This window comes from Ochotona princeps, chromosome 5 (assembly GCF_030435755.1).
Source record: "Ochotona princeps isolate mOchPri1 chromosome 5, mOchPri1.hap1, whole genome shotgun sequence".
Lineage (NCBI taxonomy): Eukaryota > Metazoa > Chordata > Mammalia > Lagomorpha > Ochotonidae > Ochotona > Ochotona princeps.
In genome coordinates this window covers 25,236,110-25,258,731 of record NC_080836.1, presented here as the reverse complement: position 1 = coordinate 25,258,731, position 22,622 = coordinate 25,236,110, and the positions used below count along the sequence as shown (strand labels likewise).

At 35.4% G+C, this 22,622-nt stretch overlaps 1 protein-coding gene across 1 annotated transcript in view; it reads left to right on the top strand.

Annotated features, from left to right (window-relative positions):
- LRP1B (LDL receptor related protein 1B) overlaps nt 1-22,622 on the top strand; it is a 1,366,825-nt gene that overhangs the window by 724,131 nt on the left and 620,072 nt on the right. Inside the window, exons 21-22 of the mRNA XM_058664204.1 lie at nt 7,481-7,561; nt 8,610-8,777. Coding sequence (XP_058520187.1) covers nt 7,481-7,561; nt 8,610-8,777 — 249 coding nt within the window. The remainder of the gene's footprint in view (nt 1-7,480; nt 7,562-8,609; nt 8,778-22,622) is intronic.

The window sequence follows — 22,622 nt, the reverse complement described above, 5'->3', positions numbered from 1 at the left end:
TGTAGCCCCGATGGTGGGTGAACCAAAGGATTGGAGATCTCTTTTTTCTCTTTTGTTTTCTCTCGCTTCTCTTTCTTTCTCTTTCCCCTCTCCACTTATGTGCTTTTCTCTTTTGACATCTGCATTTTAAATAAATAAATTTATATTTCACATAAATTGTAAAGGAAGATATGATCCAAAAAAGTTTAGAATTATTTGGTGCACTGTAGTACCCCTTTGTAGAGATGACTCTATTTATAATGAGGTTATTAGCCAACAAGCTGAAAATATCCCAAATTGAGAATATGTTTCATACTCCTAACTTCCTGAGCATCGTGCATGAATATAGCCAAAATGCTCTCTGTTTAAAGTTCACAATAACCTATCTTGGATGGATACAACTTTTGGAATAGTTTTTCCTTATCTTTTACATATTAGGAACTTGAGTGTGAAAGATGTTAGGAACTGGCAAAGATCCTGCTTTAACTACTGATGAAGCCAGGGGCTCTCCTGAGTTTTCCTGCCTACAAAAGCCATGAATTTTATACATGGCATTGTACCTGATGTACCAAATTAGTTTATGTAGCAACAACAAAAGTAGAACAAGATGACAATTTGTAGTACATTGTTGTCATGGTATCATCTGAATCTGTATTGTCTCCATGAAATTTTGGAAGTCTCTCCTATGTAAGAACACATTCTCATGGGGCACAATAAAGATTAGAATCTAGAAAAGTCCATTCTCTCAGTGCATACAGTCCTATAATATGGATAACTCATAAAAATACTATTTTTATCACACAACATTTACTTATGCACATTAGAGAATGTAAATTTTATAATTCAGATTTGAAAAGAAGATAACAGCCCATGGAATAAAGAATGCACTGTTTACTCTTGCCCTAAATCTAAGTCATAAAGAAGGTGTTGATATGGGTAAGAATGGTATAGCAAAAATATAATGCGTTCTGGCATTGCTCAGTCTGATATTCAAATTTTTATTTTGTCATCTCCTGGTTAAATTATATATCCCTAGGCAAATTCAACTCTTAAGTTTTTCTTTCTTTAATTTTTTCTTAAATTTTTTATTGGAAAGGCAGATTTACAGAGAGAGACAGAGAGAACGATCTTCCATCTGCTGGTTCATTCCCCAAGTGGCTGCAGTGGCCAGAGCTAATCTGAAGCCAGTATCCAGGAACCAGGTGTCTCTTCCAGGTCTCCCATATGGGTGCAGGGTCTCAAGGCATTGAACCATACTCTACTATCTTCCCAGACCATAAACAGGAAGCTGAATGGGAAGTGGGGCAGCTGGGACATGAAACAGAGCCCATGTGGGATACTCATATTTGCAGATTAAAGAATTAGCATCTTGGCTACTGTGCTGGACCCAACTTCTAGTGTCTTAATTTGCAAATCGAAGACAGTAATAGCAATTGTGGTGCTGTAGTGCATTGTATACAACTCTGTAATCCTAGCCAAGCTCCACAAAGTCAGTAACAAATTACAGGTGATTTAATAATTATCACCACCTTTGAATTAACACTTTGCAAAATATACACACCTACAGTATTCTGGCCTTGTCATTTACTTTTACTCTGATCAAATTTGCCATGTATTTAATCATAAAGATTAAATTCCTCTATATAGGATATGAATTAAATGATAACAAATGAACCCATAAAAACTATGTTATGACATCAGTGAAATTATTTAGAAATACATTGGTGATCAAGGAGAAGGAATAGGTAGGAAAATCCCCACATCACAGATAGCAAAGAAACATAAATTGTTTCTGAAATAAAAAATTAAGTTAATTGTGTCTGCATTGGTAACTGTTCTTCTAAGCTTTACAAAATGGATAAATTTGGGTACATACCCAACATGGTTGGCCTTGGGAGAGAAAAAATTGCAGCCATCTATGTGATAACATACACATAAATGGTAATAAAATTCAACTGAAAAATATAATGGATAAATGGAGCATAATACCTACAATTATGGAAGGCTTTTCTAAAAGCCCATTAGCGGATTTTAAATATTCCATGAGTTTGGAATATCTACTGAGATAAAATATACTTTTCCTTTCTGTACTTTTAACATGATAAAATAGCTACCTTTACTTGTAAATTTTCTTTTTCAGAGCTAATCAGGTAATCTTTACACCTGTCTTGTAGTTTGTGTTAGAGGAAGACCCAAAGTCAAAAGTGATGTGTGCAAAGTTGAAAAAGCAAAGATTATATGTAACATCTGCATTTTTGTCAAATATTAACAATTCATAATAGTATTTCAACCAATGCTAGTATATGGGAATAAGCTAGAATATGCAGACTTTTAAAGTTTTAAACCATCACAAATATGGACAGACAAGGAAGAAATGGGGTTGTGCTAAGAGGCTTCAATTCTTAGATAAAAATGAATTTTTAGATAAAAATGAATGCTATGTTAAATTTCTATTCCCTATCACTGGTGGATATTGGGGATACTATACCAAGGACTTTTAAATCTGCATTTATGGAAACATAGTGCCTAATAAACGGGTCTGTTGTAGGTCAGGATTTTGAAGAAACTTCCTAAAATATGTTGCTCATTTGATTTCATTATTAAGTGGGAAAAAGACAATTTTAACATTTATATATTAGAGGTTTTTTTCTGAAAATCTATTACTTTGATTGTTGTAACACTGTGAAAACCCCAGGAAATGGCTAAGTAGTGAACGCATTTTTTTTCTGCATTAAGTGTTTTTAAGGTTATATCCAATTTCTAAATGCTCTTAGATTTAGGCATTTGAGATTTAGTGTTGTGCATCAAAAGTCTGTGATGGGAGACATGAGTTACCCAAGATTATACTAATTTGGGAATGAATAATTAATAACTTTACCTAATAATATTCTTCTGGTTGAAAAAATTGAGTTCTTTTTAGTAAGTTTGGTTTTTGTTTTTTTTTTTAATTCCCTGTTTGTTCTAATACTACTTTCTCTGTTGATCTAAATGGTAAGTTCAACTAAGAGATTGACAGGAGGCATGGTAAATTACTGGGTAAAACTTAAATGACATAGAATTCCCAATTGTTTAAGGACACTGTGTATTGCACATATATGTGTATTTGTTTTTATTTAATTTGAGTTCTAAGTGTGTTTTCTGTCTTTTTAGAAATTTAAGATTTATTCTCTTAAGAATTTTTGAGTTGTGTTTTGTTAATTTCACTTCACTTGTTGGCTGTATTTTAAAGTTAGAATTTAACAATTGGAAGCAGTCTTAAAGTTCATATGGAAAGTTTTCTATCCAAAGAAACATTTCCAGGTTTCAGAGTTTTTACAATGTTGGCTGGCAATGCTTTATTTTCCCATGGCACATGCTGTGTTGTGGATTCCTGTGCTCTTAAATTTATAGATGAGATAATAAAATGTGAATCACCTTATTATAGATTCAAAAGACTTAATGTTATTTTAAAACTATATTTGGCAGGGAGAGAGACAGCCAGAGTGAAAGACATAGCATGCGAGAATAGCAGAGAAAGGATGAGAGGACTCATTCATAGGATCAAAATCTAACGATCAATAATAGTGATGACCAGGCTCAGACTAGAGCCAGGATTTGTGAAGATAATCCAGGTCTCCCATTGAAGAAGCCAGCACACAATTACTTAGACCCTTGCCCCTGCTTGCTAGGATTTGTACTGGTAAGGAAGGTGAAGAGCTTGAGCCAGGAATTGAATCTACATATTCTGAGATGATGTGAAGGTTTCTTTGCTGATGTGCTAAACACAAATTCCTGTACTTAATGTTAATTTGAAAAGTTAGATTTCATCACATCTTAGAATCTGAGAATCTGAGTATTGATTGTTCAAATATTTAAACTATAACTTGACTTGATGCTTTGTTTAAATTCCATGCTTTGTGTTAGTATATCCACTGAACAGCAAACATGTGTTACTTTTTTTAAAAGACTTATTTTATGTGTGTAAATGACAGAGTTGCAGAGAGAAAGAGACAGATACAGAAGGGAGGGAGAGAGAGGAGTAGAGAGAGAGAGAATAAGAATGAGAATGAGAGAATATGAATATCTTTTATGCACTGGTTCGTTCCCTAAATGGCTATAATAGACAAGCCAAAGCCACGAGCCAACAATGTGTATGTGCCCCAGGACTTGGGCATCCTCTGCTGCTTTCCCAGGCATAGTTTCAAGAAGCTGTATCAGAAGTAGAACAGCCAGGATTTGAACCAGCACTCATAAGGGTTGCTGGCTTTGCAAGAAGCAGCTTAAGTTACAATGATATTTATCTAAGGGGAAAAATGTACTATGGGCCCGGTATCATGGATCAGTGGCCAAATCTTTGCCTTGTAAGCATCAGGATCCCATATGGGTTCCAGTTCATGTCCCACCTACTCCACTATCCACCTGGCTCCCTGCTTGTGGCCTGAGAAAGTAGCTGAGGATGGCCCAAAGCCTGGGGAACCTGTACCCATGTGGGAGACCTGAAAAAAATTATTGATCCTAGCTTCAGATCAACTCAGCTCCTCCCATTGTAGCCACTTGGAGAGTGACCAGCAAACATAAGATCTTAGTCTCTCCTTGTCTTCATAAATCCACCTTTTCAATAAAAAATAAATATTTTTTTAAAAAATATTATGCTATATCCATGTTGATTTTTGACACATAAATATCATTCACATCACCTTGTCAAGTAACAAGGGAAAATTTTCTTAAAAATTTTTATTAAATAGTGTCCAAAGGATTTTTAATTTTCTTTTCAACATCTCCCCTTCCATGATGTAATGCTTGTTGGATTGCTATATCTCATAGCCTTGGCTTCCTTCACATTTTGTTATAAACGTTCCATCTGTTCTGCTTCCAATCTGGTTTCCTGGCAAGGCACCTGGAAAAGCGGCTACGATGACCCAAGTACTCAGGTCCTTGAAGTCCAAGTGAGATGCCTAGATGCCAAGACTCCTTGCTTTGGTCTGTGCCCACTTTGGACTTTGTTATTCGGGGAATAACGAGCCATTGAAGGCCTATTTTTTTCCTCTTTTTCTGTGCCTTTTCACATCCCCTTTCCTCATCACTTTGCCTTCGAAATAAGTACAACCTTAAAGAAAAAAGAAAGAAATGACTATAGTCATTTGATCTGGTGCAAAGCCACCAGTTTCTCTCCATGCTATTTATGAAGTACTAACAATTCATCTCATTGTTCGGCAATTTACCTATAATAAAGATGGCTACCTCTGAAGCCTGATGATTGGCTGTCACAGTCATCTTGGCTGTGTTTATGTCATTCTGGTGAGAGTTCTGTGAACTCTAAAGTTGAATACTGAAAGAGGAGAAATGAATATTTGAGCTTGTAGTTTTAATGTTTTAATTTTAGTCTAATACAGAGAAAAACCTTTCGCATCATCATATAAACTTAATTTTCTCATACTATAGCATAGATTTCAAATATTCATGATTTGTCAAGAAATATGAGTTAATATAATCATTCAACTTGATATATATCAAGTTTTCTGAGTACAAATAGAAACCATTGTGGAGTATTTCCATTCACGCAACTTAAAATTCTTGTTTCCCAAAGTTAACATCAGCCATGTACTTTATTCAAAAAAAGGAAGAAAATACTCACTAACCTAAATTTGAATGGCAGTACTATTTAAGGCACATTGTGAAATTCCGAACTGTTAAGGAAAAATCAGAAGTGGTTCTAGAAAGTGTGACGAAACTGACAGGATGAATCTGGATGACATGTAAAATCAATTTTATACAAGACGGTATCGTATGATGTAAAGATTCATTTCAAAAACTCTAAATAGAAATTTTCAGAAGTATAAAAATGTGAAGGAGTACCTGGAATGAACAAAAGCCAATGAATTTCATAATAGAAATATTTAGAAAATGTTCTGATAAATACAAGGGAAATTTAACCCTGAGTAATAAAATGATGTATGAGATCTGTTCATCCTCACTCTTACGATATGCTGAAATATGTTTAGACTAAAATAACAGGATACATTCATGGATTATGAGTGAAAGTGGTATTAAAATGAAATTCAGAGCAATGTGGTATAAGAAGTGACCAATAGGAAGCTTAAAGAAATGAAGTCTAAAATCCATTTTTGCTTAATCTGGGTAATCCTACTTTCTCTAGGTCCCATTGTTTTAGGGTTAAATGATTATACATAATCAGTGATTTTCATATCTAAACAGAGAAACGCATTTTGCTCACATGCTTTTCTCCAAATAAAATAGTGCACAACAAATAAGTCCAACATTATAATAATCAATGAACTGATAAATAACTAGATACATAGATAGATGATTAATACATAAGAGATAGAGATGCTAGGCTGTAGGATTATAGGCAGTTGAGGTCTGGCCATCATCTATCTTTTGTATACTAAGATATCCTGCAGAAAGCAGTGTGAAAATATTTTCATTCTTGTACAAGAAATAAAGTTTATGACTGTTATTTGTTTTAGAGGGAAAATCAACTGTTTGTTACAGAATCTATTTTGGCTTCTTATTAGTCTCTCTTTGTGTTGATGAAATCATGAATTTCATTTTTCTATTTTTAAAATATCTACCAATTAAATTCTTGAGTATTTATGAGGATTAGTGATTTTGTGTGAATAAAATATTTCCTATTGAACATTTTACTTAAAAATTCTGGGTGAATTATTTGGTTCTCTATGAAATAGGGAGAACAGTTATTCCCTAGGAAATATTAGCAAGCTGCTTGGAATTCTCTGAATGAACTGGACAGCAATTACATTTTTCTCTAATTACTACTACCTTTCTCTTTCCCCCAACACTTAGTTCTGATTTTCTGAGCTTGTTATAACAGTGTTCTCTGCTTTACTAGTATTCAAATTTACTAATGATCTCATTCACAAGTATTTCTATGCTAATTCTGGGCTTTTTGGTTACATCTGTGTGAAGGTTAAGAAAGATAATTTTTATTTAATTTGCTTTATTTTCAAAACTTTTATTGTAATAATTAGAATTTATACTTTTAAAGTATTTGCCCACTAAGCAGAATTTATTGTGCTTTTTACTTTCATTTTATGAGAGAAACACATCTCAAAAATGGCATTCTGCCTGCACGTGCTGCTTTGAGACCACATTCAGAGAGATCCTTCCTCTTTAAAAAAGCAGAGATTATCTTGCAGCAACAGAGAGTGGAGCCCCAGTGGATGTTGCTCAATGAGTGCAGATTGTTTTCACGCATCCTAGAACTGACGTCCATTCATACTTCTCACAGCAGGAGGAATCCAAACTTCCTTCATTGAGTGATTCTCTAAGATTTCCAATCGCTATAAAGTATTTGTTTAAAAGATTCTGCGTATCACATGTCCTCAAAAGTTACAATCATTATGTGTTTATCTTCTGTTTTTCCTTCACCTTGTACAAAGACCAGGGCCAATGTTGTCTTCACATTCACAAGTAAGATACAAATTGAGTTCAGCGTAGTCAACAGCTTATCTCTTACTAGTTGTTGTTCTATTTTTCACAGAGTTCCCAACTTGTGAACCACTAACGCAGTTTATTTGCAAAAATGGCAGATGCATTAGCAGCAAATGGCACTGTGACTCTGGTAAGTGACAATTATTTGCTGTACAGCACTGATCTGACTTGCAGCCTGGCTGGCTGGGTCACTTGGCTTTCTTTAAAGATAAATTTGTAGGATAGAAATTTGCAGAGCCAAGCAGAATGCAAAGGCACGTGGTGAGACGACAGTTGGCACATCGGTTGGGATTCGTTGTAAAGACAGTGAAGCGCAGTGTTTGTCCCATGAGCATATGATGGAGACTTGCTTTCACAAATTGTACTGAATCTAAATTGCAAACACAAAGAGAACATTAAAAGAAATGACTTGGACAATTAAGTTTCCCAGATCATTTATATACTCAGCATTGAGCGATTTATAAGTTGATACAAAATTATCCAAATTGCTCTCTATTCTGTCACCTTGCTTTTTATGCCCAAAGATGTTTCTTATTCTCAATTGTGCCATTATGTTAAATCATGCCATGTATAGGGAAATGAATTATATATAAGCTGAAACATTCTCAAATATTTACTTCAATTTAATCCATTGTTACTTCATATTCCTCTCATCTTTCTCTTGCAGTGATTTTTAGGCAAAAATACACATGATATTTCCAATGACAGTGTATAGCTTTCTTAGACTACAAGTACACATATAGGCACAAAGGAAGGGTGGGTACACAGTAGTTTCTTATCTTGGGAAATGGAGAAGGGGATGAACTGAAGATTGAGCTCTAAACTCTGAGGCACTAAGGATCTATGTTTGAAAATAGTTTTCCACATCTGTTACCTTTTTAATGTGCAACATCTATTTGTGACTCTTCTTGTCATTTCATGAACATTCTTCAATCACCATCACCCCCATTTCATGTTACATAAATGCATTCCTGAATAAAATAAAGCTTCAAAATCTAGAATTTTTGTTTAGTTCAGTGTTCACATTAAATTGCAAAGGTGAAAATAACTTCCTGCTTGTCACTGATAATTCATTCTTTTAAAAAATGTACTGTAGGGTGAATACTGAAGCACAATGTTTCTTAGGAAATCTTCTCACAGTAGATTTTTTCCTAGCTGGTGTTGCTGTTTCTTTGCAGATGATGACTGTGGAGATGGCAGTGATGAGGTGGGCTGCGTTCACTCCTGCTTAGAGAACCAGTTCAGGTGTTCCACCGGCAGGTGTATTCCAGGCCACTGGGCCTGTGATGGTGACAATGACTGTGGAGATTTCAGTGATGAAAACCAAAGCAATTGTACCCAAAAAGGTTAGTAACCTTGTAAGTTTATGAAGTTTCATTTTATCATTAAAAGTAATGTTTGTAGTATTTCAAAGAAAACATTATGTAAGAGATAAATTGCTCACCAAATACAACATGTCTGTCCTGAGCTCTGTAGTTTGTAAATTTCTTTCGTTTTTCACTTCATTTTGACTGGTTTGTCACATCTACACCTCTGTATACCCTGATTCCCTCTGTTGGCATTATTTCTTAAAGTCTTTAACATGCCTTGGTTACTCTTCTATGAGACCCTTCCAAACCCCAACATGTTGCCCATGACAAACCAACAAATCAAGAGAATCATTACTTTATTTTCAGTTCTACCACAAATTTGTGTCTTTATGCTTCTTGTTTACCTTGTATAAAGTTTACTAAGAAAGGAAAGAGATCATGATCCTCCTAGTGTCAGGGGAGATTCACCTTGGCATTTCCAAATCTTCAATTTCATAACTTCCTTAGCTGCAGAGTCTGTTAATGCATTAGAAATCAAGATAGAAGCGTCACAGTAAAAATACAACCAGTATCTGTGCAACAGAACTTTTCCTTTTATTAAGAATTTGGCATAATTTTTATTCATTCTTTGTATACTCCACAAACATTTAATGATGAAAAAGGGTATATAAATGATAAAAAGCCATTGTTCCTGTTCAGTTTGTTTATCAAGCCTTAAAACAAATAATGAAGTGATTTATTTGGTGTTGCAGTGGAGAAGGGTCATATAGTCTCTCATAATAAGAAAAGGCTTTTCAAGTGTTTTTCAAAGGGATGTATTAGTACTGTGCAAATATTTAACAACCTGGAACACAGACACTTAGTAAAGTGTTTTTGGCTCCTCTGGGATACTTCAGTGTTTTATTCATTCTTTTCTTGTTCGTTCTTCTAATTATAAACTCTGGAAACAATGGCTATTAAAGAAATTACCTAACCAATAATAGCATCCTCTGACTTCTCGGCAAGTTCCTTGATTTATGGGAAAATAAAAAGCATCGATTGATTTGATGCCACCAAGATGACCTGGATCCTGAGAGTAGGAGCAGTGATCCAGATTGGTAAACAATGCACCGCAAGTGCTGACACAGTGCAGGGCAGGACTAATGGTCTAGACAAGATCCATGTTTTCCCCTGACAGTGGACATGAGAGAAGGTATAATGAAAATAGAAATGGCTAAGAAAATTTCTGTGACAATAACATGGGCAAGTCAACATGAACATGTTTGATTCAATTTTGCTTTTAAATGAAGAGTGCAATGAATTATAGAATCAGCCAATGCTGAATATAGCGTTATTATACATTATGTAATGAGTTCAAGTCTTTCTTCTTCTCTACTCGATTTCTTTTTTCTTTCCCTCACATTCCTGCCACTCATTTTATCACTATCTCACTACTATGGGCTTTTATCTAACGTGCTAGCATTTCATGAATATATGAGTTAAAAGTTTTGCTTAGCGTTAGTACAGCTTGGGATAAGAGAAAGTACACCCAAAGTTATTTCCCTTGTTAGAGAGTATTTAAAGCTTTCATCTGGGGAGTGGTTGACATTTCATTACTACATTACACTGAATATAAACTGCGTTTTCCATATCACAGATGTCTCCTTAGGCCTCTCGTGGGGTATGCATCTGTGCCTCATTGGCACTGGCCCATAATTTGCTGTAGAAGATAAATTGCTCCAAAGTTAATCTATTTTCATCTCAGAATTGAGATCTTATCCTTCTCTAAGATTATTTATTCCTAAGTTCAAATGATTACTTCCCATTAAAAATTTTCAGAAGATTTATTAAGCCGCATGCATGTCCCTATAGATTCTGTAGATACTTTTTTGGATAGGTAATGTTTAGGATTCTCTTAATGGTGACTTTGTTTCTAGAATATATTACTGTAAAGGATATACTTGATATGAATGACATGTATTTTCTACTGGATTATGCAAAAGCACTAAGGAATGGATACAAATAATTTAAATGATTCTTGAACACATTTTAAGCAAAGCAGAACAATTTCCTGAGCTGGTTTATACTTTTAAGATTATAAATTATATTAGGATTCCTTAACTGAATCCTCTATGTTGAATGCAAGGTGTAGAGAGAGGGAAATATATGCATTTTGAGATTATTTGGAACAAGATAATCCATAGTACTCAAATCTGTATATTCTTATCCATCATTATCTTTATTCTGTATTCTAGCATAGAAATTATACAATTATGGTGACACACACCATGGTGAAAGCTGATCAGGAGAGTCATTTTCACAAGATTTGTGAGGCCAATGCCAACGTGAAGTAGAAATTTGACGCAATTAGTCATAAATCATGCCGTAATTCCAAAACCTGCTGTGGAAGACATAGCAGAGGAGTCTGGCTTGAGTTTCAAGCCTGGCTGTCAAAACTGATCAAATACAGCATATAATTGCTCAGCACTTTGCTTTATACTGCCTGGGTAAGCATAACATACGGCGTAGGTTCTTTCAGCTCAAATCGTTTTCAAAAGGATAGCATGTTCTTCAATCTGCTTTTAAAAGTGCAGCAGCAAGAGAAACCAGGAAATGAAATAGACTGTATAAAATCTAAACTTCACAAATTCATGAATTTGTGTTTTTGGCATTTTCTTTGCAGTCAGTTTTAAAAACTAGAGTTCCTACAGTGATGAACAGTGTGTGTGTGTGTGTGTTTAAATAATCTGTTTGGTTAACACCTGGGAAAATATAAACGGATAATTCCTTGCTAGACTAATGACCACACATCCCTTATGTTCTTCTTTTCTCTCATTCCCAAAAGTAGGAATTTCATTAGAAAGAACTGTGATTTCATCTATTTACCATCACACACACATACACCTGGAGGGGAGAAAGAGCTATGGCTCAGAAAATGTAACACATTTGCCTAGAGTCACACAGCTGTGTGGATATAAAATCAAATAAAGATCTTTGTCTCTTTATTTCATTTCTATAGCTATGGTATGTGTGGTTTCTCCAAAAAGGTTCATGTAAAATGTGTCCTGTGGAAAAAACTGCACAAATTATGAATTTTTCATGAAACACTTATCTTGTAATTCAGTTTTACACGTGTATATTTTTTTTCCCTTTCCATAAAGAGTGTGTGATCCACCTTGCTGATGACTACAGCCTCTGTTTCACTAAGACGAGAAAGCATGGCGGTTCATTGCTGAGAAACGTTCACAAACAGCGCTGGAGAGTATCTAGGCAGTTACGTTAAATAGTCTCCATAGGTGCATCCATTCCTCTTTTGTTTCCGCTGTCCTTTACCTCTGACAATGTACTTTGGCAAAATGGATTCTGGAACTTTTAAAAACTGGAATCGCTGTGAATGTCCTTACGCAGTTTCTTCAGTGACACAAAAACATGTTTTGGCCCAAAACATTTTATTTTGCAGAATCAGAAAATTCAGGAAACTGGAAGCACCATCATTAAATTCAATTCCTTAATTGTATAGTGGAGGAAAACTGCTCAGCCAGTGAACCCTATCCTTATGAGTACATAATGATAACAAAAATAGAGTACTGCCTCCTGGAAAGAGCTGATAATGCTCTGTGTTAGAGAAGCAGAGGCTGAAGACTTTGAACCTTAAGTACATTTCAGAGGAGATTTAGGATTCAAATCATCAGGCTCAGTTCTTTGTGGAAAATCAAGGAAGATCTAACACTGCTATCAAGCAAAAAATACACACTAATATCCTACAGAGGCACCCTGTATTCACCTAGAGCAGCAAAACTATCAAAACATGGTTTGTATCTGAAAAGTTAGGTTACATTTTAGACATGGAGAGAATAGAAATTTAAGCCACCATCTTTTTTTTTAAGATTTATTTATTTTTATGGCAAAGTCAGATATATAGAGGAGGAGAGACAGAGAGATAAATCTTCTGTCCAATGATTCACTTCCCAAATTACCACAATGGCCAGTGCTGCTTCAATCTAAAGCCAGGAGCCAGGAGCTGTTCCGGGTCTCCCACACAGGTGCAGGGTCCCAAGGCTTTGGGCCGTCCTCTACTGTTTTCCCAGACCACAAGCAGGGAGCTGGATGGGAAGCAGGGCTGCTAGGATTAGAACCGGTGTCCTAATGGGATCCCAACATGTACAAGGCAAGGACTTTAGCTTCTAGGCCATCGCTCTGGGCCCACTAGCATCTTTTGACCTTCAGTTTGCATCATACCCTATCTGTGGAAAAATTAGTTGCTTTTAGCAATTTAATATATATCTTACAGAAAATAGCACATCAGTAAATACTACACATAATCACACTTAAGCCATTTGTTTTTTTCTTTCATGAAAATATTCTCAATTGGATGTTTTCCTTTTTTGTTGTTTTAAAATAGGTGTAACACAGTTTACCATCTTAACAATGTTAAATATACATTTCACAGGTATGAACTACATTTTTGTTCCTGCACACTCATCACTACCAGTCCATCTCTAGAACTCCTTTCATCCAAACAGAAAATTCTGCTCATTAACAAGCAACTTCCCACTACTCCTTTCCCTTGTCCGATGGAAGTTACCATTCTATTTGTTTGTATTTTCCTTCTGGCTATTCTAAGAACCTTACATACATAGAATCACATTACATTTAGCCTTTTGAAGCTATTTTACTTTACTTTGTAAAAATGTCCCCAAAGTTCATCCATTGCATAGTGTATGTCTGCATTTTCTTTTGTTTAATTTTGAACTTGTGGCTTTATGGTTTCTGAATTTCTGCATTATTACCTTTTTTGTATTTACTTAAATTTTTTGATGAAACACTTCTTTATTTTCTTTTGTATATGTCCTATAGCTATTATGTCTATGGTTACCATAGTGATTACAGTTAGCATTCCAAAGTTGCAACATCCTAACTTGGGTTTACAGCAACTCAACTTCAATAACCTGCAAAATTCTGCCTCTTAATATCTCCAGCTACCCTTTTCCTCATATGTCATAGAATTAAATTGACATATTGTGTCTCTTAAACTAATAATGCCATTATCTCTTAAATTATGTAGAAAACAAATGTGTTTTCACACCAAGGTTACCACAATACCAATTTTTAACGTATTAAATTTTTTTTCTTTAAAAATATATTAATCTCATAAATCATGTAGAAAGAAAAAACATAGCAGCAAAGTACTGCGAAGGCATAGCAGTGCACATATTTCCCCTGACTGAGATTTTTGTTTTCATACATAGCTTCTAGACACCCGAGTAGTGTCCTGTCATTTCCCCGCAGAGGACTCAGCATTTCATACAACATAGGTCTATCAGTAAGGAGCACCTCCAGTTTCCATTTAGAAGGAGATGCATCCCTCTACCTCTCACATGGAAAGATGAGTTTCACGCATAAAGAATTCTTGGTTGACAGCTGTTTTACTTTCAGCGTTCTCACTGTATTAGCACTGCCTGACCTCTAAGTTTCTGATGAGGAAGAATTTGCTAATGTCTTTCTTGGTATATCTTCAATGTGATGAGCCTAGACCTTGATAATGTCTTGCTTTCAACAGTTTTATTAAAGTGTGTCTTGCTGTGATTCTCTGAATTCTCCCCATTTGGAGTGTGTTGAAATTCTTGTGTGCGTATATTGCTTTCTGTCATAAAAGTCCTGCAGATTTTTTAAAAAAGATTTATTTTATTTTTTGTTGGAAAGTCAGATATACAGAGAGGAGAGACAGAGAGGAAGATCTTCCGTCCTATGATTCACTCCCCAAGAGGCTGCAAGGGCTGGAGCTGCGCTCATCCTAAGCCAGGAGCCTCTTCTGGGTCTCCCATGTGGGTGCAGGGTTCCAAAGCTTTGGGCTGTCCTCAACTGCTTTCCCAGGCCACTGGCAGGGAGCTGGATGGGAAGTGGGGCTGCGGGGCTTAGAACCGACACCCATATGGGATCCCAGCGTGTGCAAGGCAAGGACCTTAACCACTACGCCATCGCTCTGGGCCCAAGTCTTGCAGATTTTAAGCTTGATTTGCTCACATATTCTCTGATCCCCATCTTTTGTTCTTTTCTGTAATGTGTATGTTGGGCATCTTGATCCTTTACTGATGATGTTCATTATCAATTTTGCTGGACTTTTTCTGCTGTAATCTCTTTTTAATCTCTCTAGTATTGTTTTTTCATTTTAATTATGGTGTGCTTCAACCTCATACTTTGTTAATATTTTTCATCAATGTCTATGGTGTTCTTACATTATTTTAACAAGTTTTTCTACAGCTTCCATCTGTTTATGGAGTATCATTAAGAAAATTGTTTTAAAGGCTTTGTCTAGCACGCTCACATTCATGCAGTTGTCAGGGACGCTTTCTGTTGGTTTATATTTTTTCTTTCAATGGGAAATGGTCTCTGCTTTCTTCACATATCTGGAGATATTGTTAAAACTGGGATTCATGATGTGGTGCTTGTATAAATCAGACTCAGATTCTGCTCAGCTCTTGGATTTGAGATGTAGATACCTCTTTCTGTATGTGTTTTTTATTGTAGGCTCTCTCGGTGTCAAAGCTTAGTCTGAGGTGTTTTTGTTCTTGTTGTTTGTTTGGCCCTGCCTTTCTGTGGGCACAACTTTATTCCTATAAGTGCAGTTGCATTTGAATATCTAATCCTCGGTATCTAGCTCTCAAAAGAAGAAATGAGCAAAACAAGGACAAAATAAAAAAGGGTTTTTAGTCCTTTGTACAACATTTCAGAAGTAGGGAATGAAAGTAGAGGGTAGTGATACAACAGCAGGTGTGGTGGCAATGGCCACCACCTAATGGTCTATATCCTGTGAACTCGGTGACCACAATCAGAAATCAAAAGATAGATCCATAGTATCTGGTAAACAGAGTTGTCTGGCCCATTAAGGATTTCACAGTATCTGGAAAACAGAGTTGTCTGGCCCATTAAGGATTTCACAGGCTATCTATCATGGGTTGAGATTCATGGAATTCCTAGTTAGAATAGTGTAAAAGGATGAAATTGATGAAAACTAACAGCAACTTATCATCCCTGGAATTTGCAAGCCTTTAGTATTCGCCTTAAACCCAAAGTAGTTTAAGCAAACATAATTTTACTATGATAATTGTGTCAACAGGCAGTCCTTTTCCCTTCATATTCCAATATCACCCTGGAACCCCTTCACAGTTCGCTGTCATTAAAATAAACACATAAAGATTCAAAATCTCTGCTACTTGTCAATAAGTAAATTTTATTGAGAATAAAGTATTGGCTTTGAATCAAGGAAAATTAGAAAGCTATTTTATAGATAGAAAAATCATGTACCCCTCTGTCCTAATGTTTCTTGAGAATTCACTTTTAATCAAACGATGAAATGTTTCTTTGTAAAATGAAACTAACAGCAAATTTAATCTCCATCTAATATTAGTGAAATATCTATTTTCAATGAAATACAAATTGTCTGGCTTAACTTACTATCATATAGATTGATTTTTCTTAGAAGATACTGAGATATCAAAACAATGGTGATCATTAATGGATTTTTCCCATAGGAATAGTTTTTTTTGTTTGTTTGCTTTGTTTGCTTTGTTTTGCTTTGCTTTGTTTTGTTTTCCAGGACAAAATAGCCCCCTTAAAGGTCATTTTATCTTTAATTTTACAAATGACTTTTATGTTAAGAGCAATGAAAACTCAAGATTTTTGAATCAATTAGTGACAGAAAGCTTGTTTTGAAAATCTATAGTACTTGGGCAATGTGCTTGTCAGAATTAAAAATAATCAGATAAGTGTAATTTTCAAAAATTGAAATATTAGAAAATGATGAAAATAGAATGAAGCCAATTATTTACAACTTTATTGCATGAAAAATTGATAATGGCTTCACATTACTTCCTGGATACACTTAGCTTTTATGTTCAATTACATTTATTGATATCAAACTGAATAATATCTCATGCTTTTAAAAAGGTACAGTTAGGGCTTGGCAGCGTGGCCTAGTGGCTAAGGTCCTTGCCTTGATCCCATATGGCCGCTGGTTCTAATCCTGGCAGGTCCACTTCCTCTCTATCTCTCCTCCTCTCAGTATATCTGACTTTGTAATAAAAATAAAGTAAATCTTAAAAAAAAATAAAAAGGTACAGTTAATAAAATCACAATTATTTGTTTTGCTCTTTTAACCAGACTTCACAAATATCAACAGAAGTTATTTAGGTTTTCAATGTTTGATGCTATTCCCCTTTTGCAAATTGTAGTAAATAGTTATTGTAATAGTAGGACTCCAGACACTCAATAAGTTAGCAAACAAAATGCAAAGAATATGGATAACTTATGAAATAATGACTTTATCTCTCAGTAATTGAACAGTGTCCATGCATTTGTGAGAATGAAAAATAGGCATTTTGCCAGAGTATCTCCTGTTCTTTTAAAACTAGTTTTCATTTAGCTTCTGCAGAGCCTCTTGACTGTCAGTATTTCTTTCCTCATTCATCTGAACTTCCAACTGAATCTGTAATTAGATGTTATATTTCTGTACTATAATGACAAGCTCATTCACTGTTTATTAGAGAATTTATTGGCTTCCCAAAGGAATTTTATTGTCATTATCTGCATCCAAAATCTATAATTAATTTAGTGCTTTAAATTATCCCCTCAAACTATCATAACCTCCTGCCAGGATAGATTAGTGGCAACAGAATATTTCGAAACAACATATTTTTGCTGTTACTGTTGATGGTGTGCTTTTGTGAATCACAAATAGGATTCTGAACTGATTTGAATGGGTTAAACCTTTTTGTAATTTGTCAAGTAATAAACATTGTAGGCTTTTGCCTGTTGCAAGGAACTAGTGCGTGAAGCAATGGGACAGGATATGCTGGCATAAGTGTGTGGCTGTATTTAAACAAATTTGCAGCTTGCTCATTATTCATTTATAATACTTTTCACAGGTTCCATGAAATCTCAGCAATCCAATATTTCCATCTTATGTAATATCCAGCTTAGATGATGTAAGCCAAAAGTAATGAGGAATAGTGAAAACTAAGGTGAAAAGACAGGCTGTTCATAAATTTTCAGTATTTTTGTAACTCTTTCACAGATATATCTCATATGTGTATGCTTATGCATATTCATTCTATATTATTTCTAAAATTGAATTAAGTGGATAAGATCCTTTCTTCATTTTGTTTTCTTTCCTAGTACTCATGTTCCTAATACAAGCTAGGCACAAGGGTAAGCCAAGGGTAAGCCAAGGAGTGAATTTCCAATGTAAAGTGTTGACATTTATATTTTCTTCACTGAGTATTTGATATCTAATTTACCTGTTGACTGTTTACTTTGCATAGGGAACAAAATAGTTGATTTCCCAGTCACATTTATATTTAGATAGCACAGGAGTTCATGATACTTACATTCTAAATGTAATAATCAAAGTGGAGCTATAGATAGCAAAACTTACATTTTCCATGTGCATCCCCAATGTTTTACATCATTTCCACTTTAATAACAATTCAACCTATTTTTCAATTTTTACATTAAACTTTTATTTCAGCTTTTGAGCATTTGCATGCATTATTTTAAAGATTGATGTTTTTTCAAAGGAGAGAGAGAATGAGAGAAAGAGTTCTTCCATCTTCTGGTTCTATCTCCAAATGAAACCAGGAAGCAGGAATTCCATGTCAGTGTCTTGAATGTGTGACAAGAGCCTGAGTACTTTGAAACATCATCTACTGTATTCGCAGTCATGTTAATAGGAAGCTGGAGTTAAACCCAAGCAACTGAAACTGTAACCAAAGGTCCAGTATGCACTTAACACTGTACCATAGCGCAACCCCTCAGATCACCATCATCACTTCTATTTCACTGCCATGTGCTATTTGTACTAAAATAATTTGTCATTTGGTATCTTCTTATTTTTTTACATTCTGATCTTAAGTGTAATTTAAACCAAAATTTTTGAAACTTGCTTTTTTTTTTCCCGCCAAGTTGTGATGAAATACTATGCACTACCTACCATTTTATCAGGATAAACTCTAGTGGGAGTTACATATGTAGCAAAAAATTAATCTTTTTGGAATAGAAGCCAAAGTGTAAAAATTGATGTCCCAGAAGTGTGTGGAGTGTGAGAGAAAAGGGACAGGAAACTAAGTACCGAGAAATCTAGGAAATCTCAATGACCAGCTGTGAGACATCAAGATCCAGGAGCGGAGTGGGTTGACATTGTAGCATAAGAGTTTAAGCTGCCATTTGTAATGCAAAACTCCCATATGGATTTTAGTTCAAGTCCTGGTTGTTCTTCTTATCCATCTCCCTGCTGATGTGCCTTGGGAAGTAGCTGAGGGTATTCCAAGGGCTTGGGCTCTTGAAACCTACCCAGGAGACCCATAAAAACTCCTGGCTTTGAATCAGCCTAGTTCCAGCTGAGAATCTTGTTGATAACTGTGCCAAAATTGAACGAATAAGAAAGCTGAAACAGGTCCCATGGGTGAAAATCATTATCACTTGGCTTTCCATTCAAAGGTATGGAATAAGGAAATCTGGTACAAGGCAGTTATACAAAATGCAAAAAATTAGTGTGCATACAATATGTAGCATCTTCTAACTTAAAACTTCTTCCCAGTGCCAGCTAAGTTATACATTCCATTGAAACAACATTAAAAGACAAAGTTTCCTTTCTTTCGGTCTCTAATTTAAGTATTCCCTTATATTTATAGTACCATTATTATCTAGTTTACCATGGAATCATATCATGGTTTTTTAGATCTCAAAACAAAATAAATACTCTTTTTTTTTTTTTAATTTTTTTCTTTTTATTGTATTGTTGTTGACAATCTTTACATAGTTAATTACAGTTAAAGGAAAAAGAAGAAAAAAAAGAAAAAAAGAAAAAAAGAAAAAAAGGTTCAGGGGGATAGGAAAGTGGGCAACGCCATTATGTCCATATTGTTTCCATCATGCATCTGAGGTAAAGGGGGATGTTGAGGGAGAAGCCCCACCCGGTTTCCCGCCCACCCCAAGTCCCGGATGTGGGCCATGCTCCGAGATATGTGCCCAAGTGGTGTTAATAGTTCTCCAGTTATGAATCGCTGCCAGTTTCGCTCGATGAGGTCGTCCACTGATTGACATGGTCCATCATAAAGTCTCCGTTTGCCCCATAATTTGCTGCCAACATATAGCTGAGATGAATGACTATCCCGTTCTGTCTTCTGTCTTTTCTTGGTTAGAGTTCTGAGTCCAGCAGTTCGATTGGGGAGGTCTCCAAAGATACTTTGAGGTATTCCCAGATAAATACTCTTGTTGAAAAAAAAAAACAAATATTTTCTAACTAAAAGGTACACCATATAAATGCAATTTTTATAATCTTGAAATTTTTGCTATTTTTAATGTGTGTGGAAAATGTTCTATTTCACCACAGTTGTGTTTTCTAACTGCAAATATTTAGCCACCATGAATTCATTTAAATATTTAGATAGATTCTACAATCAGTTTCCACATTTCCTTCAGGGATCTGTATTTATTTATTTATTAGATTTCCTAAATTGTATTCTTGGTTTAAGTAGCTTCAGGGCAAAAATACAATAAAAATGCATGAGTTAAAAATACAACCAACATCAGCAACATGAAGACACAACTGTGAAACCGTATGAGCCTGTGCTTATAAACACTGTCCTCTTTTTAACGCTCCACTGGGACAAGCTGTGTACAAGGATAGATGTGTGCCAATTCCTGGAGCTTAGGAAAGTAGGGCTCAGGGGACCAATAAAGGCATGGATCTCAGATGGAAATGATCTTCATGGGCTCTTCAGAGGAATGCAGATCTCAACCCAGAGAAAATCAGTACCCCAGCAGAAGCTGATTTCATCTGGCAAAAATATCAACAGAAAGCAAAACTCATGACTTCTCTCTTTCTGTCTTCAGGCATAAGAGGGCAGTATTCACCAGCACCCGTACCCACCTAAACATTGTGGATATTGTAAAATGGTTTAGATTCTTTTGAAATCTAAAATTAGGAAGTCGCATCCCAAGTAGGATGGAAAAGCTCTGAACTATAGGAGTACGTGTGTTTAACAGTCATCTGAATTTAGGGTAAACTCAAGGTGTTCAAGCAAGGGAAACAGTTACACATATGTAAACTCTTGCAAATTGGAGGAATCTTTGAGACTTTCCTCCTGGCTAAAAGGCTTCCTGGGTGATGTATGCAAAGTTCATACCTGATCAAATCAGAAAATCGATGAAATCATTGTGTAATTCCCAAATGTTGGGCTATATTTAAGCCAGTTTAGCATGCAGGGACTTTCAGGGTGTGAGCTTTGCCACCTCTCTTGCTTTCCTTTCCTTCAGTCTTGTGCTCAAAACACCTCATAAAAGTTTACCCATACTGCTGGCTTTGCTGTGAAAATTGTTTATCCTATATCTTTTCTGCTCTGTCTGACTCCTCATCGTGCCTCAAAATTCTCTTCTTACTTGCTGTCACAAGAAAAGACTTCATAGGAGATAAACAAATCCAGGATGGTTTCTTCTCCATGTGTTTGTAGGGCATGTTCTTCCACATGTTGCACTTACAGGTTTGTCACTGCATGTTACCTACTTAATATAAGTCCACCACTCTATAACCGTTATGAAGATAGAAACTGTACCTTCCACTCTATATCTGAACTCAAGCAAAAAGCATTTCATATGGCTTCCTTGCTTTCACTCAAGCCACATTATTTCCCACAAAGCAGACGCAAGTGTTGGTTGAATTGCCATTGTAACTCTTTTGCTTGCTAACTACAGTAGATAAATACCCATATTGAGCTTATTTTATTGAAGTATTTGATAAATTCGCTCAAGATCCAGTCCCTGCCTTTCTGTCAGTCTCTTTTTGTTCACATACAATTCTGTTCACATCCTTCTTTTTTTCCTTCCTTTGCTCTCTGCTATCTCCCACTGTTTCTCCTTGACTGTAAATATTAAAATTATGTCCTGTTATTGAATCCTTGAATTTACTATCCCATCTCCCTTAAACGCTCTCTGTCCTGACTTTTCCTGGCTACCTCTGTCATTTTGGTGTCACGTCATATGTGACATCTGTAATCACCTTTTTCAGGATGTGTTCTATATCTAAGTCAATAATTGTGATAGCCATCATAGAATTTCACAGAATTTTTCCAGTAATTTCCTTCTCTAGGTACATTGGAAAGGTACACATTCAATGTGGCTAGACTTGGATAACTAAATGGGATGTGGAACAATCTATCTTTTGAGCCTCATATGAGATCACCGACACCCTGATTTTCTTTTGTACCTGAAAACCTTAAACACTTTAGATGCTCATTTTTCCTTCAGTGAGGATCCTTAAATGACTAGGATGGTGACAACCCACCAACATGCTCACAGAGGATATGTATCATAATCTGAAATCAAACCATTTTCATGTTAAGAAAAGAGATTTCACACTTCTCTAATCTATTAGTTGTTGGCATGGTACCTAATCCATAGCTCTAATCTATTATCAATCTATTATCATCATAATGATATTTATGGACTTATTGAATTGATCTTTTGTATAATTATTTATTAGATTCATACACGTATCCTTCTTCCCTCATGTAAACTTTATAAAAGAATAGTAAATTCTGTTTCTAATTCCTTGCTGTGTCCTAATGGCTGCAAAATTACCGAACACATTGCAATAAATTTATGTTGCAAGATCAAGTGAAAGAATCATTAAGCCCAGTATTAAAGATGATGAAGTGGATTTTGTGGATCTCTACTGCGAACTGGATATGTAATCATGGTTACAATTATTTGAGTTTTCTGAATCCATGAGTCTTCTTTCCTTGCTGGCAGCATATTGAATAATCATGCACTAGTTGAAATAAATCTTTATATGAAAGACCAAACTTTATTGGAGCCTTAATAGAATAAAGTAAGTATTAAATTTCA